At 42.1% G+C, this 26,389-nt stretch overlaps 2 protein-coding genes across 6 annotated transcripts in view; both read right to left on the bottom strand.

The window, feature by feature from the left end:
• LOC133545263 (BMP/retinoic acid-inducible neural-specific protein 3-like) overlaps nucleotides 1-26,389 on the bottom strand; it is a 1,164,151-nt gene that overhangs the window by 496,053 nt on the left and 641,709 nt on the right. The gene's annotated exons all lie outside the window — the stretch shown is intronic.
• LOC133545197 (major facilitator superfamily domain-containing protein 8-like) overlaps nucleotides 2,349-26,389 on the bottom strand; it is a 72,084-nt gene continuing 48,043 nt past the window's right edge. Inside the window, exons 10-13 of one of the 2 annotated variants that reach the window (XR_009804751.1) lie at nucleotides 23,008-23,243; nucleotides 7,431-7,553; nucleotides 7,201-7,331; nucleotides 2,349-2,530 (exon numbers count right to left, since the gene is read on the bottom strand). Coding sequence is in view for 1 of the 2 variants with exons in the window: in XM_061890579.1 (XP_061746563.1) it covers nucleotides 2,450-2,530; nucleotides 7,201-7,331; nucleotides 7,431-7,553; nucleotides 23,030-23,243 (549 nt within the window). In the remaining variant the exon portion in view is untranslated. The remainder of the gene's footprint in view (nucleotides 2,531-7,200; nucleotides 7,332-7,430; nucleotides 7,554-23,007; nucleotides 23,244-26,389) is intronic. The other variant, XM_061890579.1, reaches the window with a different exon arrangement.

Genomic DNA, 26,389 nt, shown 5'->3' on the forward strand with positions numbered 1-26,389 from the left:
GTATTTTGTGGTCTAGTATTAGTACCTCCTTGTGAGCACCCTTTGTTTGCTTATTTTTTCTATTTAGTGTATTAATAAATTCTTCATGTACCTGAATTCACGCCTGGCTCGTTCCAAATTCTCTCTGCATCGAAGAAGCAAAACAAATCCAAGTCATAGTCCTGAGACAGAGAAGTACAGAGCGTCAATGAACCTTGAAGGCACTGCCTTTGCGTGCCGGCTCAGTCACATAATATCTAAGAATTTTCACACACACACAAGTGAATGCAACGCATACTTGTTCAACCGTATACACAACTTCAACACTGTTACAAATATGCGCCACACTGTGAACCCACACCAATCAAGAATGACAAACACATTTCGGGAGAACATCCGCACCGTAACACAACATAAACACAACAGAACAAACACCCAGAACCCCTTGCAACACTAACTCTTCCGGGACGCTACAATATACAACCCCAGCTGCCCCTTAACCACTCCCCTCCTCCCGGCCCCCAACCTCGCCCACCTCAACCTCCTCATCTGAGCATGTCCCAAATTCCAAGCTGCTGTTTTGAAGCATGTTTAAAAAAATAATGCACTTTTCAATAATAAATATGGCAGTGCCATATTGGCTTTTTTCCCCATAACTTGAGTTGATTTATTTTGGAAAGCCTTGTTAGATTGTTTAATGCATCCAGCATTAAACAGTGTCAGGCTTTCCCCTGACAGTTTGTCTATGTTTTAGTTTTTTCCTCTGCATTTGTCTGTTTCCACCGTATTTAGTATCTCCTGTCCTTAGTTCCTGTCTAGTGCTCTTATTTTGTCAGCTTCCTGTTTTGGTCCCTGAGTGCTGTGTTCCTCCTCAGCTGCGGCTGATTGGCACCTGGCCACACCCGCTGCCAATCAGCCCGCTCCTATTTGTACCTGCTTTGTTTTGTGTACGACTTCTGTTTGCCTGTTCGCTACCCGCTAGCTTCCACGCTAAGCTCCTGTTCGTTATTTTCGAGCTCCCAGGCTAGCTCCTTTTGTTTGTGTTTGTACCCTTTTGGTTTTCTTTTTGTCTTGGTATTTAATTAAATCATGTTTTCTCATTCCATGCTTGCCTCCATCTCTGCATCTTGGGGGTTCGACACCAAATAACTGTGACACCCACATATGTGGTCCTCTCCGAGGTTTCTCATAGTCATCATGGTCGAGGTCCCACTGGGGTGAGTTTTTCCTTGCCCTTAGTTCCTGTCTAGTGCTCTTATTTTGTCAGCTTCCTGTCTTAGTCCCTGAGTGCTGTGTTCCTCCTCATCTGCGGCTGATTGGCACCTGGCCACACCTGCTGCCAATCAGCCCACTCCTATTTGTACCTGCTTTGTTTTGTGTACGACTTCTGTTTGCCTGTTCGCTACCCGCTAGCTTCCACGCTAAGCGCCGGTTTGTTATTTTCTAGCTCCCAGGCTAGCTCCTTTTGTTTGTGTTTGTACCCTTTTGGTTTTGTTTTTGTCTTACTATTCAATTAAATCAGGTTTTCTCATTCCATGCCTGCCTCCATCTCTGCATCTTGGGGGGTTCGACACCAAATAACTGTGACACCCACATATGTGGTCTTCTCCGAGGTTTCTCATAGTCATCACGGTCCAGGTCCCACTGGGGTGAGTTTTTTCTTGGAGGAGTGTCGTTGTGGTTTGTGCAGCCCTTTGAGACACTTGTGATTTAGGGCTGTATAAAAAACATTGATCGATTGATCAATGTCTACTGCTTGTCCCTTTTTGGGGTTGCAGGGGGTGCTGGAACCTATCTCAGCTACAATCGGGTGGAAGGCGGTGTACACCCTGGACAAGTTGCCACCTCATCACAGATAGAAAGACAACATTCACACTTACATTCACACATTAGGGCCAATTTAGACATATTTCTAAAATATGCAGTCAGATCAATTTATCATGCATTTTATTTGAAGTATTTGGTTTTGATGGAGCCATAAAAATGCAACTTTAAATGATTTATTCGTGCGCGCCGCACGACTCTTTATGCACATGCTCTCCTGTCATGAAGCCGACAGGACGCTGTCATCCCCACTTTTACACTCATTGTGTCACCACTTTCATTTCAAGTGTTTGGAGAAAGATCGCAGAAAAAGGAAGGAGAAGTTGGGTCACACGGAAAAACCGCATCTCTTATCTTTCCATCAACACCTGGGCCTATAAATAGTTTAGTTGGAGAAGAATGTCTTTCATCTTCAAAAAATGCTGCCCCCATGCATGCTCGACATGGGGGTAACAGCGCCCTCTAGTGTACGACGGCATTACTAGTCAGGGAGTGAACTACATGCAAGAGACGAAGCTTGAAAAGCGGAGAGTTTGAACTCCTCCTGGCAGTGACAGTATGTTTTATTTTCTGCTGTCCCTCTGCATTGATCCATTTTGAGATGAAGGGCATCGCTTCTGTTTTTAGCCTCACTTCGCCTGCAGCTCTACCCTCCGCTGTCAGAGCTGTGGGCACACCGCACTGCTCTGGGCTGAGTCAGGCGGCCATATGACAACGCCGTCATTACCTGAAACAAACAAAGCACACCATTTCTCTTTAGTCAGGATTCGGCAGCAAGGATCAAAGACCTGCTGAGTTTAGCTTTTTATATCCCAGAGTATCCTTGAAGGGGAACATTATCACAAATTCAAAAGGGTTAAAAACAATAAAAATCAGTTCCCGGTGGCTTGTTGTATTTTTTGAAGTTTTTTTCAAAATTTTACCGGTCCCGGAATATCCTTAAATAAAGCTTTAAAGTGCCTTATTTTCGCTATCTTCGAAACCACTATCCATTTCCCTGTAACGTCATACAGTGCTGCCAATACACAGCAAGATATAGCGACATTAGCTCGGATTCAGACTCGGATTTCAGCGCCTTAAGCGATTCAACAGATTACGCATGTATTGAAACAGATGGTCGGAGCATGGAGGCAGATAGGGAAAACGAAATTGAAGACGAAACTGAAGCTATTGAGCGAATAGCTATTGACGCTATTCGGCCATAGCGTGGGTGTACCTAATGAAGTGGCCCGTAGCATAGCTGCCTTTTTAGCATCGCCGGTAAATTGTGCGGACCAAACGATCAGGACTTTCGCATCTTGTGACACTGGAGCAACTTAAATCCGTCGATTGGTAAGTGTTTGTTTCGCGTTAAATGTGGGTATCTAGTTTCAAATGTACATACAGCTAGCGTAAATAGCATGTTAGCATCGATTAGCTGGCAGTCACGCTGCGACCAAATATGTCTGATTAGCACATAAGTCAACAACATCAACAAAACTCACCTTTGTGATTTTGTTGACTTAATCGTTGCAAATGCATCTGCAGGTTATCCATACATCTCTGTGTCATGTCTATCTTAGCACCGCCGGTAAATAGCATGTTAGCATCGATTAGCGTAGCATGTTAGCATCGATTAGCTGGCAGTAATGCCGCAACCAAATATGTCTGACTAGCACATAAGTCAACATCAACAAAACTCATCTTTGTGATTTCGTGGAATTTATCGTTGCAAATACATACATCTCTGTGCCATGTCTGTCTTAGCATCGCCGGTCAAATGTGAAGACACTCTGGTACATTCAATGGGGGTCTGGCGGCAGATTTCTTGCCAGTGGTGCAACTTGAATCCCTCCCTGTTAGTGTTGTTACACCCTCCGACAACACGCCGACGAGGCATGATGTCTCAAAGGTTCCAAAAAATAGTCGAAAAAACGGAAAATAACAGAGCTGAGACCCGGTGTTTGTAATGTGAAAATGAATATGGCGGGTGTGTTACCTTGGTGACGTCGTCGCTAAAAGACCGATAAACAGAAAGGCGTTTAATTTGCCAAAATTCACCCATTTAGAGTTCGGAAATCGGTTAAAAAAATACACAGTCTTTTTTCTGCAACATCAAGGTATATATTGACGCTTGCATAGGTTTGGTGATAATGTTCCCCTTTAAACTAGTTTTCACTTTTGGAGTGTATAAAAAAAAGCTGAGGCTAGGGCTGGGCGATATGGCCTTTTATCAATATCTGTATTTTTAAGCCATGTCACAAAACAGGATATATATCTTAATATTTTGCCTTAGCCTTGAATGAACACTTGACACATATAATCACAGCAGTATGGTGATTCTATGTGTCTACATTAAAACATTCTTCTTCATACTGCATTAATATATGCTCATTTTAAACTTTCATGCAGAGAGGGAAATCACAACTAAGTTAATCGACCAAAACTGTATTTATTAAACATTCTGTCACACCGCGGTGAGGGAAGTCTCGTCTTGGGTTTTCTGTCTCGTGATTTACGTGTTTTATTTTGAAAAGCTACCCTCTTGTTTCAGACCACGGGCCCTTCCTCTTGTGTCACCAGTCTGACGTCATCCCTGATTCCTGATTGTTTCCACCCGTTCCCCATCACTCCCACATCCTGTTAAAGCTCACTTCTCCGTTTGTCCTTCGCCAGATCGTCTCGTCTATCGTGCCTTTCTAGCGTCCATGTCCATGTCCTTGATTAGCTCCTCGTCTTGCTCCTGTTTTCCTAGTTTTTGCTGTAATTTTGAGTTTACTTTTTCCTCCTTCGAGCGTCCTTGGTTATCCTTCGTCTTCCTAATTGGCGAGTTTTTGTTTTTCCAAATTTCGAATTTATTGCCTCATTGATTGAGTGATTTTTTTTGTTATTTATAGTTAATGTTTATATATAGGTCGTTTTGGTGTTTTTTTCCTCCTGTTGGAGCGCTTTTCGTTTATTCTTATTAATATTCTTTTTTGTTAGAATTTCCTCAGATTAGTATTCCTCCTTATTTTTGTGGAGTGATTTTAAGTTAATTGTTTATCCTCGGAATAATTTTTCCGCATGATTGATTATTCTTGTGAAAAACTTTTTTGCATTGGAGGTAAGAAGTTGTTTCAAAATAAAAGCTTTATTTTTGGAACTTCTTCTCTGCATCTGGGCCCTCTTCTTACTCCGAGTCGTAACACATTCATGTCATTTCAAAACAAAAAGTGCAAGATTGTCAGAGACATTTTAAAACAAGTGAGTGCACTTTTGTGCATGATGTCACTAAAATGACATATCAAAACAACACTAAATTAAAGTGCACTTTTTGTACAGAACGCAACTACAATAGTTTATTACAAATAAAGTGCACTTTTGTGCATGATGTCACACAAGATATTTCAATAACTTTCAAAGAAAAGTGAGCTGCAGGGGGCGGTATAGCTCGGTTGGTAGAGTGGCCGTGCCAGCAACTTGAGGGTTGCAGGTTTGATTCCCGCTTCCGCCATCCTAGTTACTGCCGTTGTGTCCTTGGGCAAGACACTTTACCCACCTGCTCCCAGTGCCACCCACACTGGTTTGAATGTTAAAATTAGATATTGGGTTTCACTATGTAAAGCACTTTGAGTCACTAGAGAAAAAGCGCTATATAAATATAATTCACTCACTGCATAATAGGAAATCAAATAGTGCATGTCCTTTGTTATGTGGTAGGTTAAATTCTGTTGACTGTTTTTTTCATACAATCTGGAAATGGTTGCTTTGGCATTTTGTGGGTGTGGCACCGAACTTTGTATGGAGACAGATAGCTAGCTGCTAGCCGGGGGACGTTGTTTGTAATCGGCATTAATAAGTGAAGTGAATTATATTTACATAGCGCTTTTCTCAAGTGACTCAAAGCGCTTTACATAGTGAACCCCAATATCTAAGTTACATTCAAACCAGTGTGGGTGGGACTGGGAGCAGGTGGGTAAAGTGTCTTGCCCAAGGACACAACGGCAGTGACTAGGATGGCGGAAGCGGGGATCGAACCGGCAACCCTCAAGTTGCTGGCAAGGCTACTCTACCAACCGAGCAATACAGTCAGTAACGGTAGTTACTGACAGTAGTTTCCTGAAGTGTTCCTGAGCCTACGTGGTGATATCCTTTACACATTAATGTCGCTTTTTGATGCGGGACCGCCTGAGGGATCAAAGGTCCGTAATATCATCGCTGAACCTTTTGATGATATTACGGACCGTCGATGGTGAACTCTCTAAATTATTTGCATTAGCTTGTTGAGAAATGTTGTTCTTTAACTGTTCGACAGTTTTCTCATGCATTTGTTTACAAAGTGGTGACCCTCGCCCCGTCCTTGTTTGTGAACGACTGAACATTTCATGGAAGCTGCTCTTATATCCAATCATGGCACCCACCTGTTCCCAATGAGCCTGTACACCTGTGGGATGTTCCAAATAAGTGTTTGATGAGCATTCCTTAACTTTTCTAGTCTTTTTTGCCACTTCTGCCAGCTTTTTTGAAACATAATGTGGGCATCAAATTCCAAATGAGCTAATATTTGCAAAAATGAATAAGGTTTTCCAGTTCGAACGTTAAATATATTGTCTTTGCAGTCTATGTAATTGAATATAGGTTGAAAAGGATTTGCAAATCATTGTATTCTGTTTTTATTTACGATTTACATAACGGGCCAACTTCACTGGTTTTGGAGTTATTATTAGCTTAGGGGAGCGTCTCCATACTTTGTACTTAGTTCTGCTAGTCGGGGGACTAAAAATCGTTGTTTGTAATCGGCATTAATAGGCTTTGTTAGAGTGTCCGCCCTGAGATTGGTAGGTTGTGAGTTCAAAACCCCGGCCGAGTCATACCAAAGACTATAAAAATGGGACCCATTACCTCCCTTCTTGGCACTCAGCATAAGGGGTTGGAATTGGGGGTTAAATCACCAAAAATGATTCCCAGGCGCGACCACTGCTGCTGCTCACTGCTCCCCTCACCTCCCGAGGGGTGATTAAGGGTGATCGGTCGAACGCAGAGAAAAAAATTGCCACACCTAGTGTGTGTGTGACAATCATTGGTACTTAACTTTTTTTTAATCAGCACCGGCAATATCGCACTTTTTCAGCAGAATCCGAGTTCTGTGATTTGGATTTGGTGCAAACTGGACCTAATGGCTTTTTTTTATGCTAAAACGGACAAAAAGCTGGTAGAACTCCGAACCTTTTTTTAAGATGTGTAACAAAGTCTGATTTTTGTTTATTTCTTTGTTTTACAAAGGCTGTCGGGACACATGTGACTGTCGTAACGTTATTAAAACCCCGATTGTACAGATTGGGGGGCCCTTTAAAAGGGGGACAGCCTCTGTTGAGGTAATATAATGTGACAAAATGTCCTTTAATTAAAGAAAATAGGAAAAAAGGTGACACTTACTGAGACCATCAAGAGGAGAGCCAGCATCATGCCTATCATTATGTAGAGATGATTGGTCAATCCTCCAGCCCACAAAGGGCCCATGATGGTGGCGAGGCCCCCCACCGATCGTCTAATGCCTTGACTGAATCCTTTTGGTGACACAAAGGCAAAATGTCTTGTATTTACACCCAAACACGGCGTTAATGTTGTTGCTGACGTAGCGCTACGCAACAAGGGGCCTTGGTCACCTTGGGTTTTCTCTGCCGTGACTTTGGAGAACAGAGACACCTGGGACACGGCAACAAAAGGCAGACCCAGCAGCTGCAGGAACACCCCGATGACGAAGACCGACAGCTTCCACGCGTAGCCACCTGGCAGTAAGGGAACAGGGACAGCAAAGCAATATTTTGTCAGTGTGACTCAAATAAGTGAATAAAGCATATCATGTTTGTTTGTGCATCCTTCTGCTATTAATATCTTTTTTTATTATATTGAAATATTGTACAGCTTGGCCTTCCCCCCACATTCATGATACAATAATATGAACAACAAGCCTTTGGGAAAGCAGGTCTTAGGGACTGTTATTTGTCACCATTTCTATATGAAAACACTATATGGAGGGTCAATGGGGACAAAGTCAAACAAATAAATAATTAATCAGCTAGGTAAATGTTATTGTACGTTAGGTCGGGAAAAACACAGAGGCTATATCATCCCTACAAGACTGTTTTGCAGGTTTCCCTGCTCGTTTATTAATAACCGTTATTAATAAGGGAAAAAGGCTTGTATGAATGACATAGGAAAGGGAAAAAACCCAGAGGCTAACGTATATTCCGCTCAGGACTGAGCACTGTGTGACGGTTAAACCACAGAAACCTCGACTATAAATGTTTTATTATTTATACAAGTGTTATCAAATGTGTCGTTCATTTATCCGTCCATACATCTTCTTCCAATAATCCGAGGTCGGGTTAAAATAAGCACAGACTTCTCTCTCCCCAACCACTTCATCCAGCTCATCCTGGGGGATCCCGAGGCGTTCCCAGGTTACCTGGGAAAGATAGTCTTCCCGATGTGTTCTGGGTCTTGCCCGCGGCCTCCTACCGGCCGGAGGTTCCCTGAACACCTCCCAAGGGAAGCATCCAGGCAGGATCCTGACCGAAATGCCCCAATCACCTCATCTGGTTCCTCTCGATGTGGAGGAACAGCGGCTCTACTCTGCGCTCCTCCCGAATAACTCTCACCCACTGTCTTAGGGAGAGCCCCGCTTCCCGACTGAGGATGCTTGTAACCAAGATATTGTCCTGGACATTTGTGAGGATAGGAACGCAGATCGACCGGTAAATTGAAAGCTTTCCCTTCCGGCTCAGCTCCATATTTACCACAACGGATCTCACGGTCCACTCTTCCCTCACTCGTGAACAAGACCCCAAGGTACTTGACCTCATCTACCTGGAGCAAAATGTTGTACCCAACCCGGAGATGGCAGTTCTCCTTTTTTCCGGGTGAGGACAATGGACTCGGACTTGGAGGTAATGATACTGATCCCGCTCGCTTTACACTCGGCTGCGAACCAATCCAGTGAGAGCTGAAAATCCTGGCCAAATGAAGCCATCAGGACCACATCATCTGCAAAAAGCAGAGACCTAGTCCTGCGGCCACCAAACCGTCCAGGCAGCATCCTGACCAAAATGCCCTAATCACCTCATCTGGCTCCTCTCGATGTGGAGGAGCAGCGGCTCTACTCTGAGCTCCTCCCGAATAACTCTCACCCTCTCTCTAAGGGAGAGCCCCGCTTCCCGACTGAGGATGCTTGTACCCGAGATCTTGTCCTTTCGGTCATAACCCAAACCTCATGGACATTGGTGAGGATAGGAACGCAGATCGACCGGTAAATTGAGAGCTTTCCCTTCCGGCTCAGCTCCTTATTTACCACAACGGATCTCACGGTCCACTCTTCCCTCACTCGTGAACAAGACCCCAAGGTACTTGAACTCATCTACCTGGAGCAAGATTTTGTACCCAACCCGGAGATGGCAGTTCTCCTTTTTTCCGGGTGAGGACCATGGACTCGGACTTGGAGGTAATGATACTGATCCCGCTCGCTTTACACTCGGCTGCAAACCAATCCAGTGAGAGCTGAAAATCCTGGCCAAATGAAGCCATCAGGACCACATCATCTGCAAAAAGCAGAGACCTAGTCCTGCGGCCACCAAACCGTCCAGGCAGCATCCTGACCAAAATGCCCTAATCACCTCATCTGGCTCCTCTCGATGTGGTGGAGCAGCGGCTCTACTCTGAGCTCCTCCCGAATAACTCTCACCCTCTCTCTTAGGGAGAGCCTTGCCACCTGACTGAGGATGCTTGTACCCGAGATCTTGTCCTTTCGGTCATAACCCAGAGCTCATGGACATTGGTGAGGATAGGAACGCAGATCGACCGGTAAATTGAGAGCTTTCCCTTCCGGCTCAGCTTCTTATTTACCACAACAGATCTCACGGTCCACTCTTCCCTCACTCGTGAACAAGACCCCAAGGTACTTTAACTCATCCACCTGGAGCAAGATTTTGTACCCAACCCGGAGATGGCAGTTCTCCTTCTTTCCGGGTGAGGACAATGGACTCGGACTTGGAGGTAATCAATCAATCAATCAATGTTTACTTATATAGCCCTAAATCACTAGTGTCTCAAAGGGCTGCACAAACCACTACGACATCCTCGGTAGGCCCACATAAGGGCAAGGAAAACTCACACCCAGTGGGACATCGGTGACAATAATGACTATGACAACCTTAGAGAGGAGGAAAGCAATGGATGTCGAGCGGGTCTAACATGATACTGTGAAAGTTCAATCCACAATGGATCCAACACAGTCGCGAGAGTCCAGTCCAAAGCGGATCCAACACAGCAGCGAGAGTCCCGTTCACAGCGTATATTGTAGCGTCCCGGAAAAGTTAGTGCTGCACGGGATTCTGGGTATTTCTTCTGTTTTGTTTATGTTGTGTTACGGTGTGGATGTTCTCCCGAAATGTGTTTGTCATTCTTGCTTGGTGTGGCTTTACAGTGTGGTGCATATTTGTAACTGTGTTAAAGTTGTTTGTACGGCCACCCTCAGTGTGACCTGTATGGCTGTTGACTATGAATTTTACTTTTTGAAACCCATACCGATAATTTTGAAACCGACACAGATCATTTCCGATATTACATTTCAATGCATTTATCGGCTGATTATATTATCGGACATCTCTACTAATGATAGATTGTTAACTATGGATGCTGATGCCTCATCAGTGTTGTTGCTACTAGATCTCAGTGCTAATTTCGATTCCGTAGATCATAATATTTTCTTAGAAAGTATCAAAACACACATTAAGAATGTTACTAAAATAGCCTTTGTTCATCTCCGTAATATGGCTAAAATTCGTCCCACCGGCCCCACTATGGAATAGACGTTCACATTATTAACCATATTTACATCCATTGCACCGGTCACCCAGGTGGGGACCCCACATCTGCGGTCCCTTACAAGGTTTTTCATTGTGCTTATTGGGTTAAAGGGGAACATTATCACCAGACCTATGTAAGCGTCAATATATACCTTGATGGTGCAGAAAAAAGAGCATGTATTTTTTTAACTGATTTTCGAACTCTAAAAGGGTGAGTTTGGCGATTTAATCAATCAATCAATCAATCAATGTTTACTTATATAGCCCTAAATCACTAGTGTCTCAAAGGGCTGCACAAACCACTACGACATCCTCGGTAGGCCCACATAAGGGCAAGGAAAACTTGTGGGACGTCGGTGACAATGATGACTATGAGAACCTTGGAGAAGAGGAAAGCAATGGATGTCGAGCGGGTCTAACATGATACTGTGAAAGTTCAACATGATACTGTGAAAGTTCAATCCATAATGGATCCAACACAGTCGCGAGAGTCCAGTCCAAAGTGGATCCAACACAGCAGCGAGAGTCCCGTTCACAGCGGAGCCAGCAGGAAACCATCCCAAGCGGAGGCGGCTCAGCAGCGCAGAGATGTACCCAGCCGATACACAGGCGAGCAGTACATGGCCACCGGATCGGACCGGACCCCCTCCACAAGGGAGAGTGGGACATAGAAGAAAAAGAAAAGAAACGGCAGATCAACTGGTCTAAAAAGGGAGTCTATTTAAAGGCTAGAGAATACAAATGAGTTTTAAGGTGAGACTTAAATGCTTCTACTGAGGTAGCATCTCGAACTGTTACCGGGAGGGCATTTCAGAGTACTGGAGCCCGAACAGAAAACGCTCTATAGCCCGCAGACTTTTTTTGGGCTTTGGGAATCACTAATAAGCCGGAGTCCTTTGAACGCAGATTTCTTGCCGGGACTTATGGTACAATACAATCGGCAAGATAGGATGGAGCTAGACCGTGTAGTATTTTATACGTAAGTAGTAAAACCTTAAAGTCACATCTTAAGTGCACAGGAAGCCAGTGCAGGTGAGCCAGTACAGGCGTAATGTGATCAAACTTTCTTGTTCTTGTCAAAAGTCTAGCAGCCGCATTTTGTACCAACTGTAATCTTTTAATGCTAGACATGGGGAGACCCGAAAATAATACGTTAATAATAATACGAGGCGAGACGTAACAAACGCATGGATAATGATCTCAGCGTCTTTAGTGGATTTAAACGCCTTTCAATTGTTCGCTGTCGGAGCGATGACCTTTCACCCGTGACGTTACAACGGGAACACATTACACACACAAGTCAAATCAACTCTGTTATTTTCCGTTTTTTCGACTGTTTTCCGTACCTTGGAGACATCACGCCTCGTCGGTGTGTTGTCGGAGGGTGTAAGAACACGATCGGGGACGGATTCAAGTTGTCTTACGTGGAGTGTGCATGCTAATCAATGCTAACATGGCAGAAATGGCAAGAATGTGTGGATATCCTGCGACACTCAAAGGAGATGCATTTCCAACGATAAAGTCAACGAAATCACAAAGGTGAGTTTTGTTGATGTTATTGACTTATGTGCTAAGCAGACATATTTGGCCGCGGCATGAATGCCAGCTAATCGATGCTAACATGCTATTTAGGCTAGCTGTATGTACATTTGTAGCTATATTTGCATCCAGCCTTTCCCCTCCACCCACATTTAATGCCAAACAAACACTTACCAATCGACGGATTTAAGTTGCTCCAGTGGTCAAAAGATGCAATCGTTGGTTAGAAGGCGATCGCCGAATAGCTTCAATAGCTATTCGCTAAATAGCTTCAGTTTCTTCTTCAATTTCGTTTTCGCTATCTGCCTCCACACTCCAACCATCCGTTTCAATACATGCGTAATCTGTTGAATCGCTTAAACCGCTGAAATCCGAGTCTGAATCCGAGCTAATGTCGCCATATCTTGCTGTTTTATCCGCTATGTTGTTTGTATTGGCAGCACTATGTGAAGTCACAAGAAAATGGACGGGTGGATTTACAAATAGCGAAAATCAGGCACTTTAAATCCTTTTTTCGGGATATTCCATGATGGGTAAAATTTTTAAAAAAAATTCGAAAAATAAAATAAGCCAATGGGAACTGATTTTTATTGGTTTTAACCCTTCTGAAATTGTGATAATGTTCCCCTTTAAGTATTTTCTTCCCCTGAGCTGGGATCTCATGTTGTTGTGACTTCTGCATCCCTTTGAGACATATGTGATTAAGGGCTATATAAGCAAACGTTGATTTATTGATAATTACAAAATAAGGTGAGTGCAGCTAGGGAGTGCACAGGAGCACAACTTGTTCAAGAAACTAAAGGACAGAGATGGCATTAAAAGCAGCCTGATTGGCAACCAGGAACTGCTGTGTCCTGATTGCCATTCATGGATATGTGAGGGAGGCAGTGCTTGGACCAGAGGTGCAGTGGCAGGAAATGAAAGTGGGAACAATAAAACAAGAGTGTGGGAAAATAACTAACACTATGCACAGGAAAAACAAATACAGGAAAGACTGTCAAAGGTTATTGAAATGTTATTTGTATGTAGCCCCCCCTGAGTGGTTGGTGCTAAACCATCCTATATCCATGTTAAAGTGAAAAACTGGTTCTACACCTACTTACTTAAACAAACAAAAAAGAATAAAAAAATTTAATCAACTACATTTCAGAAAAAAAAAATATTTTTCCATATATTAGTCGCAACGGACAATGGGGCGCAGGTTTGAAATTAGTTATTTACACGGAACGATTATGTACATTTTTATTTACATACTATAATTATTTCTGAACGGTGCCTGTTACATGGCAGTAAAACGGCTGATCGAACAAAACAGAAGTCATCGTCATGGACCCACAAGCTGCAAGAGCTAGCTCTCTGATAAGCTAAACCGACTCAATAACCCCGCGGTGACGTTTTGGTGAATTTACTGAGGAATTTGTGAAACTGAATACGAAAAGAATAGTTTTGTAAGTTCACAATACTAACAGACACTTGTAAACGCGTTTAGCATATTAGCTAATGCTAACAACACAAGCTTGATTACAATACAGTAGCACATACAAATTAGCATGAAAACACTCCTAAAGACATCACACATGGGAAGGTTTAGTAACTAAGAATAGTTCTAGTTGGTCGTCTCTTATAGTAAAATTTACAAACGTTGCTCGGAGTGATAAATGAAAAATCCACTCAAGTAAAAACGCTATAGATGGCTAAAAGACGTAACGGCACTTACATATACGTCAGATACTGTCGCATCATACGCCCTTGCATGAGAGGTAGCAGCATAGCTAACATTAGCTGTGATGCTAGCGGAGTGGTGCGAGTGGTAATACAAAGGAGAAAATGTGCTAATCTGGTAACAAATGAAGGAAGAAAAACAGCGGTGGTTTGGCTTCAAGCGGGAAGATGTTGAACAATTATGCGGCAAAAGCGTTGCTACAAAAAGTAGCAGCACGGCTAACTTGTAGCATCATTTGAAAAGTGCCCCGCGAGAGAATGAAGAGTGGTTGAAACTGCATGTCAACATCTCCACGTTTGGTGCCACACCCACAAAATGCCCGAGCAACCATTTCCAGATCGTATGAACAAAATAGTCAACAACAAAATTTAATAACGTTCGTAGTAATCTACCACATAGCAAAGGGCATATACTATTTTATTTCCTGTTACGCAGCTCATTTTTATTTGACAGTTATTGGAATATCTTGTGTGACATCATGCACAAAAGTGCACGTTATTTGTTTTTACCTATTGTAGTGGTGTTCTGTACAAAAAGTGCATTTTAATTTAGTGTTGTTTTGATATGTCATCTTAGTGACATCATGCACAAAAGTGCACTCATAGCTTGTTTTAAAATGTCTCTGACAATCTTGCACTTTCTGTTTGGAACTTACATGAATGTTTGTGCCACTGCTTAATAACTGTTTAATAAATACAGTTTTGGTAAACTGACTTAGTTGTGAGCATATATTAATGCAGTATGAACAAAAATGTTTTAATGTAGACACATAGAATCATCATACTGCTGTGATTATATGCATCATATTTTCATTCTGTCAATGTTTGTTGGTGTCGAACCCCAAGATGCAGAGATGGAGACAGGCATTGGATTTAATTAAAACTAAACAAGAACAAACAAAAAGCACGCACGTGGGCGGATAACAAACTAAGGGAACTAGCGTGGGAGGTAGAAAACAAAACGGAACTTAGCGTGGAAGCTAGCGGGTAGCAAAACTTTAAACAGCTAATGGCTAACAAGAAAACACAAAACAAAAGAGCTAGGAGAAAATAAACTACAAATAGCTAACAGGAAAAGCTTACCGCTACGACGACAAGGACAAATATAGCACGACAGGTAGTAGCTTTAATGATGACACCGACACGACAGGTAGCAACGACAAGAGCGACATGTGGCAAGGACAAATCAATAATCCAGCACTGACTGGAGGAACAGAGCAGGTATTGACCACAGGTGTGGCCAGGTGCCAAAAGGAGCTAGCCTGAGAGCTAGAAAATAACTAACAGGAGCTTAGCGTGGAAGCTAGCGGGTAGCGAACAGAAATCGTGCTTGTATAATGAAAAATAAAACGGAAGCAGGGAACAAAAAACAGTAAGCTACAAACATAAACTGAATATAGCTTAGGTACGACACGACAGGAGCGATGACACATCACAAGAGCGACTAGACGTGACATTGACAAGACAATACGATGATCCAGCAACTGACACAAGACAAAGCAGGTACAAATAGGAGCGGGCTGATTGGCAACAGGTGTGGCCAGGTGCCAATCAGCCGCAGCTGTGGGAAGACAGCACACAGGGAGACAAACAGGAAGCTGAATCAAAATAAGAGTGCTGAAAGGAGCTAAGGACAGGAAATACTAAACACACACAGAGGAAAAACTAAAACACAAACAAACTGCCATTCAAGGCTAAGGCAAAATATATATTGTGTATCGTGATATGGCTTAAAAATATTGAGATATTAATAAAAGGCCATATCGCCCAGCTCTAAACGGCACATCTACTTCCGGTCGAAAGGACTAAACAGAAGGACACTCTAGCACCTGTAGTCAAAATATGGTGCCATTGCACGAACAATAACACACCTTATCGGTTTGTTTGCTTGTATTTTTTGGAAAACTTGTTGCATTGTGAGCATCAGCACAGAACAATCCGTCAATCAGCCACACTGTTTTAAAAACGTAGAAAAAAAGGAGCAGTTTATCGTTGGAAATATACAGTACATTGAAGCTTAGGATGCAAGGAAAAAAATCTACTCATGCTCAAAAATGTCCGCTAACTTTTTGCAACTCAACGCCAAAAAAACGGAAATGCTGATTATCGGTCCTGCTAGACACCGACCTCCATTTAATATTTCCAGCTGTAACATTTGACAACCAAATAATTAAACAAGGTGACTCTGTAAAGAATCTGGGTATTATCTTCGACCCAACTCTCTCCTTTGAGTCACACATTAAAAGCGTTACTAAAACGGCCTTCTTTCATCTCCGTAATATCGCTAAAATTCGCTCCATTTTGTCCACTAAAGACGCTGAGATCATTATCCATGCGTTTGTTACGTCTCGTCTCGACTACTGTAACGTATTATTTTCGGGTCTCCCGTTGTCTAGCATTAAAAGAATACAGTTGGTACAAAATGCGGCTGCTAGACTTTTGACAAGAACAAGAAAGTTTGATCATATTACGCCTGTACTGGCTCACCTGCACTGGCTTCCTGTGCACTTAAGATGTGACTTTAAGGTTTTACTACTTACGTATAAAATACTACACGGTCTAGCTCCATCCTATCTTGCCGATTGTATTGCGCCATATGACCCGGCAAGAAATCTGCGTTCAAAGGACTCCAGCTTATTAGTGATTCCTAATGCCCAAAAAAAGCCTGCGGGCTATGGAGCGTTTTCCGTTCAGGCTCCAGTACTCTGGAATGCCCTCCCGGTAACAGTTCGAGATGCTACCTCAGTAGAAGCATTTAAGTCTCACCTTAAAACTCATCTGTATACTCTAGCCTTTAAATATACCTCCTTTTTAGACCAGTTGATTTCTCCTCTGTCCCTCCTCCCTTGGGGAGGGGGTCCGGTCTGATGGCCATGGATGAAGTACTGTCTGTCCAGAGTGGGGACCCAAGATGGACTGCTCGTCGGGACCCAGGATGGACCGCTCGCCTGTGTATCGGTTGGGGACATCTCTACGATACTGATCCGACTCCGCTTGGGATGGTTTCCTGTGGACGAGACTCTCGCTGCTGTCTTGGATCCGCTTTGAACTGAACTCTTGCGGCTGTGTTGGAGCCACTATGGATTGAACTTTCACAGTATCATGTTAGACCCGCTTGACATCAATTGCTTTCGGTCCCCTAGAGGGGGGGGGTTGCCCACATATGAGGTCCTCTCCAAGGTTTTCACTGGCGTCCCACTGGGTGTGAGTTCTCCTTGCCTACTGGGTGTGAGTTTTCCTTGCCCTTATGTGGGTTCTTCCGAGGATGTCGTAGTCGTAGTGGTTTGTACAGTCCTTTGAGACTTTTGTGATTTAGGGCTATATCAGGGGTCGGCAACCTTTAGCACTCAAACCTCAACCACGCGGGGTTGGTGCTTGCGGGGTGTATAACATGGTCAGGATTTGTCATGGATGCAACGGATTCTGGGTATTTTTTGTGTTGCATTTATGTTGTGTTACTGTGAGGATTTTCTCCCGAAATGTGTTTGTCATTCTTCTTTTGTGTGGGTTCACAATGTGGCGCATATTAGTAGGAGTGTTAAAGTTGTTTGTATCACAACCGTCAGTGTACTCTGTGTCACCCAGTATGCCTTGCAATCTCATACATGTGCCGATAGAAGCAGCGAAATGCACGTGTCCGGTCGGCACGCAAATAGCATTCCGTGAATGGCGGTCGCGATGACGTTCAAGAGGATGTTAAGAGTAATATCATCACGGCACGCCCTTAATATTGTAGTCCGAGTGAAAATTGGAGAATGTTCACTCCGGGTGATGTCCGGGAGAGGCATTGAATTCCGGAATCTCTCCGCAACTATCTGGGGGGTCGGCGATTGTGCAGCTGAGCCGCATAAGAGTTGCCAAAGATCCAGAGCCGCGGGTTGCCGACCCCTGGGCTATATAAATAAACATTGATTGATTGAAAAACAGAATCCAAATGGTCAACATACTTAATAAACATGTTTTTTAGCTTGTACAAAAATTATCTCCTGTTCATTTCTGCTTCCACAAATGCTCTGGCAGCCCCACAGAAAGCCGTATCCCTGAAATCGAACCCTCTGCCAAGCGAGCAGCCACTCCATTTTTTATTTTTTTTTATTTTGTTCCGCCTCGTCTTGCATCCTCTGCCCACTCAAAAATGTTGGATGTTCTTCTCTCAAGTCAAATCCTGTAATCTCATTTTCAAAACACAATTTCATCAATCAGACATGCTTTCGAGATGGACCGAGGACCCAAAATCACGTTAGCTCGTATCTCAGCGTTAAAGATTGCTTTCTTTGTTTTCGCCGTTTCAGCCCTAACAAATAGCTTGCAAATGCACGATATGCTTTAACAAATAGCATTCTGGTCTAATGAGATTACTCTAATCCCTTTATATGTACTCGGGCAATTTCCCCGCTCCGGCACCTGTCGTTTGTCATCACGGTGATAAACGTGACAAGCTGAACATGAAGACGCGGGATCCGGTGTGTTTTCCTGGTCTCCAGCTGGCCGTACAAATGCTGAGTGATATCATTTACACGGCAACTCGATGGCGTCCTAAAACCAGGCCAAAAGCGGCCCGCCGGATTCTTCAGTTTAAGAAGGAATCTGGCCTGCAGATTTTTGACACATAATTTGCCACAATGTGAGTAAAGCAGATCGATGATCATTAACTGTACTTTGAAGTTGACGCACCATAACCATTTACCCTTATGAGCCAATCCAAACCACTTTTCCCACTCAAAAAGTCAACACTAAAAAGGTCACACTTATCATAACCTGCTCACTGAAAGTTGAGGATAGCATAACAAATATCAAATCACTATAATTCAAAATTACACCCATTTGAAGCCACTACAATGAAAATGTCAAACTTTTTGCATATATATATATATATATATATATATATATATATACTTTTTTTCCCCACTGTATATATATATATATATATATATATATATATATATATATATATACAGTGGGGGAAAAAAGTATTTAGTCAGCCCCCGATTGTGCAAGTTTTCCCACTTAAAATGATGACATAGGTCTGTAATTTTCATCATAGGTACACTTCAACTGTGAGAGACAGAATGTGAAAAAAAATACAGGAATTTCAAATAATTTGTAAATGATGGTGGAAAATAAGTATTTGGTCAACCATTCAAAGCTCTCACTGATGGAAGGAGGTTTTGGCTCAAAATCTCACGACACATGGCCCCATTCATTCTTTCCTTAACACGGATCAATCGTCCTGTCCCCTTAGCAGAAAAACAGCCCCAAAGCATGATGTTTCCACCCCCATGCTTTACAGTAGGTGTGGTGTTCTTGGGATGCAACTCAGTATTCGAGTTGAGTTTATACCAAAATGGATACATGGATGATACAGCAGAGGATTGGGAGAATGTCATGTGGTCAGATGAAACCAAAATATAACTTTTTGGTATAAACTCAACTCGTCGTGTTTGGAGGATGAAGAATACTGAGTTGCATCCCAAGAACACCACACCTACTGCGAAGCATGGGGCTGGAAACATCATGCTTTGGGGCTGTTTTTCTGCTAAGGGGACAGGACGATTGATCCGTGTTAAGGAAAGAATGAATGGGGCCATGTGTCGTGAGATTTTGAGCCAAAACCTCCTTCCATCAGTGAGAGCTTTGAATGGTTGACCACACACTTATTTTCCACCATAATTTACAAATAAATTCTTTAAAATTCCTGGATTTTTTTTCACATTCTGTCTCTCACAGTTGAAGTGTACCCATGATGAAAATTACAGACCTCTGTCATCATTTTAAGTGGGAGAACTTGCACAATCGTTGGCTGAATAAATACTTTTTTGCCCCACTGTACATACAAATACATATAATATATGTATGATTAATTTTGTTTTGTTTTTTTAAATGAGCAAGACGAAAATAAACTAGTTTTAGGTTTGTGGTATTGTTTTTCTTCTTATTTGTTTTACTATTTTGGCCCCATATAAATGTAAATATATACATATATACATATCGCATATCATTATGTCAAAATATTGGTACTAGCACATACTTGCCAACCCTCCCGATTTTTCCGGGAGACTCCCAAATTTCAGTGCCCCTCCCGAAAACCCCCAGGGGCACCCATTCTCCCGAATTTCACCCGGACAACAATATTGAGGGCGAGCTCTACAACCTGTCGTCGCGTCCATTTTTTTGCCACACACATATTGTCTGGACGTCTGCTGACAAACGCAAGTGAAGGCAATGCGTACGTAATCAACAGCCATACAGGTCACACTGAGGGTGGCCGTATAAACAACTTTAACACTGTTACAAATATGCGCCACACTGTAAAGCCACACCAAACAAGAATGACAAACACATTTCGGGAGAACATCCCGAAATGTGAAGTGAATTATATTTATATAGCGCTTTTTTCTATAGTGACTCAAAGCGCCTTACATAGTGAAACCCAATATCTAAGTGACATTCAAACCAGTGTGGGTGGCACTGGGAGCAGGTGGGTAAAGTGCCTTGCCCAAGGACACAACGGCAGTGACTAGGATGGCGGAAGCGGGAATCGAACCTGCAACCCTCAAGTTGCTGGCACGGCCGCTCTACCAACCGAGCCAATAAACCTTAAAGGCACTTCCTTTGCGTGCTGGCCCAATCACATAATATCTACAACTTTTCACACACAAGTAAATGCAAGGCATACTTGGTCAACAGCCATACAGGTCACACTGAGGGTGGCCGTATAAACAACTTTAACACAGTTACAAATATGCGCCACACTGTAAAGCCACACCAAACAAGAATGACAAACACATTTCGGGAGAACATCCATACCGTAACACAACATAAACACAACAGAACTAATACCAAAGACCCCCTTGCAGCACTAACTCTTCCAGGACGCTACAATATACACCCTCCGCTACCACCAAACCCCATCTCCCGAATTCGGAGGTCTCAAGGTTGGCCAGTATGCAGTAGCATTTTTTTCTACCAAGAAAAGTGCACTTGTTATTAATGATAATGTACTTATTTAAGGTATTTTTGGGTTAATTGAGGTTAGCTAATTTTACTTGTTTTGTAAAGTCTTGACAAGCCGAATATTTTTGTTCTATTGACAGATAATTTTGCTTTGTTCAAATAAAATACCCCTAAAATGTCATTTTTGCTACTTTGAGCTGTAATTTGACCCCTTAAATTGCTTCTAAGTGCAAGTTAAAGCCCTACTATCCAAAGCGAAAGCCATTTATCAACAACATCCAGAAAATCCGATCTGTAATTTGACCCCCTTAACATGCGTCAAAACTCACCAAATTTTACACAGACATCAGGACTGGCAAAAATTGCGTGGGAGAACTTGCACAATCGCTGGCTGACTAAATACTTTTTTGCCCCACTGTATATACAAATACATATAATATATGTATGATTAATTTGGTGGTTTTGTTAATAAAGACGAAACTAAACTAGTTTTAGGTTTGTGGTACTGGTTTTCTTCTTATTTGTTTTCGTATTTTGGTCCCATATATATGTAAATATATACATATATACATATCGCATATCATTATGTCAAAATATTGGTACTAGCACATACTTGCCAACCCTCCCGATTTTTCCGGGAGACTCCCAAATTTCAGTGCCCCTCCCGAAAACCCCCAGGGGCACCCATTCTCCCGAATTTCACCCGGACAACAATATTGAGGGCGAGCTCTACAACCTGTCGTCGCATCCATTTTTTTGCCACACACATATTGTCTGGACGTCTGCTGACAAACGCAAGTGAAGGCAATGCGTACGTAATCAACAGCCATACAGGTCACACTGAGGGTGGCCGCATAAACAACTTTAACACTGTTACAAATATGCGCCACACTGTAAAGCCACACCAAACAAGAATGACAAACACATTTCGGGAGAACATCCGCACCGTAAGTGAAGTGAATTATATTTACATAGAGCTTTTTCTCTAGTGACTCAAAGCGCCTTACATAGTGAAACCCAATATCTAAGTGACATTCAAACCAGTGTGGGTGGCACTGGGAGCAGGTGGGCAAAGTGTCTTGCCCAAGGACACAACGGCAGTGACTAGGATGGCGGAAGCGAGAATCGAACCTGCAACCCTCAAGTTGCTGGCACGGCCGCTCTACCAACCGAGCCAATAAACCTTAAAGGCACTTCCTTTGCGTGCCGGCCCAATCACATAACAACTTTTCACACACAAGTAAATGCAAGGCATACTTGGTCAACAGCCATACAGGTCACACTGAGGGTGGCCGTATAAACAACTTTAACACAGTTACAAATATGCGCCACACTGTAAAGCCACACCAAACAAGAATGACAAACACATTTCGGGAGAACATCCATACCGTAACACAACATAAACACAACAGAACAAATACCAAAGAACCCCTTGCAGCACTAACTCTTCCAGGACGCTACAATATACACACCCCGCTACCACCAAACCCCATCTCCCGAATTCGGAGGTCTCAAGGTTGGCAAGTATGAATTTTTTTTTATACCAAGAAAAGTGCACTTGTTGTTAATGACAATGTACTTATTTAAGGTATTTTTTGGTTAATTGAGGTTAGCTAATTTTACTTGTTTTGTAAAGTCTTGACAAGCCGAATTTTTTTGTTCTATTGACAGATAATTTTGCTTTGTTCAAATAAAATACCCCTAAAATGTCCTTTTTGCTACTTTGAGCTGTAATTTGACCCCCTTAAATTACTTCTAAGTGCAAGTTAAAGCCCTACTATGCAAAGCGAAAGCCATTTATCAACAACATCCAGAAAATCCGATCTGTAATTTGACCCCCTTAACATGCGTCAAAACTCACCAAATTTTACACACACATCAGGACTGGCAAAAATTGCCATCCAATAAAAAAACCTAACCCCAAAAATCAAAATAGCGCCTCCTAGGAAAAAACCCAGACAAAACTGTTTGACATGAAACAAACTCCTCTATGTAGGTCTGACTTAGACCAGCGCTTGGGTCGGATGGCCAGCAGCCAAAGGCGGACCTGACCAACGCTGCTTGCAGTTTTAATTTTTCTTGTTTTTGAACACTGACTTTTTGCAGAGTATGGCCCAAGTCAAAAAGTCTGGACACCCCAGACATGGCTCGGCTTTGTGTGTACCATTGCATGAGGCGTTTTGCACCTTGGAGGTCGCAGAGGAACCCGAGGCACCAGACACAGGCGGCGCCACAGATGACCAGGCCCGCGGCCAGCACCGTACGGTCCGCCACCTTCCCGCTCAGCCAGCGAACAAAGAGGAAGCCCAGGATGACCTCCACCCCACACAGGCTGTACATCACACTGTTGCCCAGCTCGCCAAAGCCGAAGTAGCGCTGCGTCAGAGGAGTCACCATGGTCTGGGGGTTGGGGGGAAGCATATTGCAAGGTTAGGAAAAAAAAAAACTATTTCAAATTCTCACAAGCTCAATGTGGACCAGATCAAAAGAACCGGTCCTTTTTTGATATTAAAATGATGACAATTGAGGCCCCTGATGTGGCAAAGCAGTTCAACCATTCATCTGTCGAAGGTTTGATAATCTATAAATGGCTGTTAAAAATGACCGCAGGGGTCTTTGATGGGGAAATTTTTTTTTGCGTGATTTTTTTTTATGCATTTTTAAATCAGATTGCCGTATTTCCTTGAAAAGCCGCCGGGCATGTAATATGCGCCTGCCTTGAATTATTGCCGGGTCAAACTCACTCCCCAGATTTATTAGCGCATGCATACTTTTACCGCCGGGTCAAAATCGTGACGTCACGAGTGATGCTTCCACTGTCGTCATATTCAAAATGGCGGAGGAGTTTTTATTTGCTTTTAGTATCAAAAAAGCTACTTGAAAGTACAGCTGAGCTACAAGAGGAGGTAATCTTCTCTTTTTAGCGTTTTTCTTACCATGAATTGATTAACGTGGACCCCCGACTTAAGCAAGTTGAAAAACGTATTCGGGTGTTACAATTTAGTGGTCAATTGTACAGAATATGTACTGAACTGTGCAATCTACTAATAAAAGTTTAAATTAATCAATCAATTAATCAATCAAAAAAGCTACTTGAAAGTACGGCTGAGCTACAAGAGGAGATAATCTTGTCTTTTCGGCGTTTTTCATTTAGTGGTCAATTGTTCGGAATATGTACTGTATTGTGAAATCTACTTATAAAAGTATCAATCAATCAATTAATCAATCAAAAAAGCTACGGAAAAGTACAGCTGAGCTACAAGAGGACTAAATCTTGTCTTTTCGGCATTTTTCTTACCATGAATTGATTAACATGGACCCCGACTTAAACATGTTGAAAAACGTATTGGGGTGTTACCATTTAGTGGTCAATTGTACGGAATATGTACTGTACTGTGCAATCTACTAATAAAAGTTTTAATCAATCAAAAAAGCTACTTGAAAGTACGGCTGAGCTACAAGAGGAGTTAATCTTGTCTTTTCGGCGTTTTTCATTTAGTGGTCAATTGTTCGGAATATGTACTGTATTGTGCAATCTACTTATAAAAGTATCAATCAATCAATTAATCAATCAAAAAAGCTACGGAAAAGTACAGCTGAGCTACAAGAGGAGGTAATCTTGTCTTTTTGGTGTTTTTCTTACCATGAATTGATTAATATGGACCCCGACTTAAACAAGTTGAAAAACGTATTGGGGTGTTACCATTTAGTGGTCAATTGTACGGAATATGTACTGTACTGTGCAATCTACTAATAAAAGTTTCAATCAATCAATTAATCAATCAAAAAAGCTACGTAAAAGTACAGCTGTGCTACAAGAGGAGGTAATCTTGTCTTTTTGGCGTTTTTCTTACCATGAATTGATTAACGTGGACCCCCGACTTAAGCAAGTTGAAAAACGTATTCGGGTGTTACAATTTAGTGGTCAATTGTACAGAATATGTACTGAACTGTGCAATCTACTAATAAAAGTTTAAATTAATCAATCAATTAATCAATCAAAAAAGCTACTTGAAAGTACGGCTGAGCTACAAGAGGAGGTAATCTTGTCTTTTCGGCGTTTTTCATTTAGTGGTCAATTGTTCGGAATATGTACTGTATTGTGCAATCTACTTATAAAAGTATCAATCAATCAATTAATCAATCAAAAAAGCTACGGAAAAGTACGGCTGAGCTACAAGAGGAGGTAATCTTGTCTTTTTGGTGTTTTTCTTACCATGAATTGATTTACGTGGACCCCCGACTTAAACAAGTTGAAAAACATATTGGGGTGTTACTATTTAGTGGTCAATTGTACGGAATATGTCCTGTACTCTGCAATTCCACTGATAAAAGTTTTAATCAATCAATTAATCAATCAAAAAAGCTACGTGAAAGTACAGCTGAGCTACAAGAGGAGGTAATCTTGTCTTTTTGGCGTTTTTCTTACCATGAATTGATTAACATGGACCCCCGACCTAAACAAGTTGAAAAACGTATTGGGGTGTTACCATTTAGTGGTCAATTGTACGGAATATGTACTGAACTGTGCAATCTACTAATAAAAGTTTCAATCAATCAATTAATCAATCAAAAAAGCTACTTGAAAGTACGGCTGAGCTACAAGAGGAGATAATCTTGTCTTTTTGGCGGTTTCATACCATTAATTGATTAACGTGGACCCCCGACTTAAACAAGTTGAAAAACGTATTGGGGTGTTACCATTTAGTGGTCAATTGTACGGAATATGTCCTGTACTCTGCAATTCCACTGATAAAAGTTTTAATCAATCAATTAATCAATCAAAAAAGCTACTTGAAAGTACGGCTGAGTTACAAGAGGAGGTAATCTTGTCTTTTCGGCGTTTTTCATTTAGTGGTCCATTGTTCGGAATATGTACTGAACTGTGCAATCTACTAATAAAAGTTTCAATCAATCAATTAATCAATCAAAAAAGCTACGTGAAAGTACAGCTGAGCTACAAGAGGAGGTAATTTTGTCTTTTCGGCGTTTTTCTTAACATGAATTGATTAACGTGGACCCCCAACTTAAATAAGTTGAAAAACTTATTGGGGTGTTACCATTTAGTGGTCAATTGTTCGGAATATGTACTTTACTGTGCAATCTACTAATAAAAGTTGTAATCAATCAATTAATCAATCAAAAAAGCAACGTGAGAGTACGGCTGAGCTACAAGAGGAGGTAATCTTGTCTTTTTGGCGGTTTCATACCATTAATTGATTAACGTGGACCCCCGACTTAAACAAGTTGAAAAACGTATTGGGGTGTTACCATTTAGTGGTCAATTGTACGGAATATGTCCTGTACTCTGCAATTCCACTGATAAAAGTTTTAATCAATCAATTAATCAATCAAAAAAGCTACGTGAAAGTACAGCTGAGCTACAAGAGGAGGTAATTTTGTCTTTTCGGCGTTTTTCTTAACATGAATTGATTAACGTGGACCCCCAACTTAAATAAGTTGAAAAACGTATTGGGGTGTTACCATTTAGTGGTCAATTGTTCGGAATATGTACTTTACTGTGCAATCTACTAATAAAAGTTGTA

The sequence above is a fragment of the Nerophis ophidion genome, linkage group LG28 (genome assembly GCF_033978795.1).
Source record: "Nerophis ophidion isolate RoL-2023_Sa linkage group LG28, RoL_Noph_v1.0, whole genome shotgun sequence".
NCBI classification, from domain to species: Eukaryota; Metazoa; Chordata; class Actinopteri; order Syngnathiformes; family Syngnathidae; genus Nerophis; species Nerophis ophidion.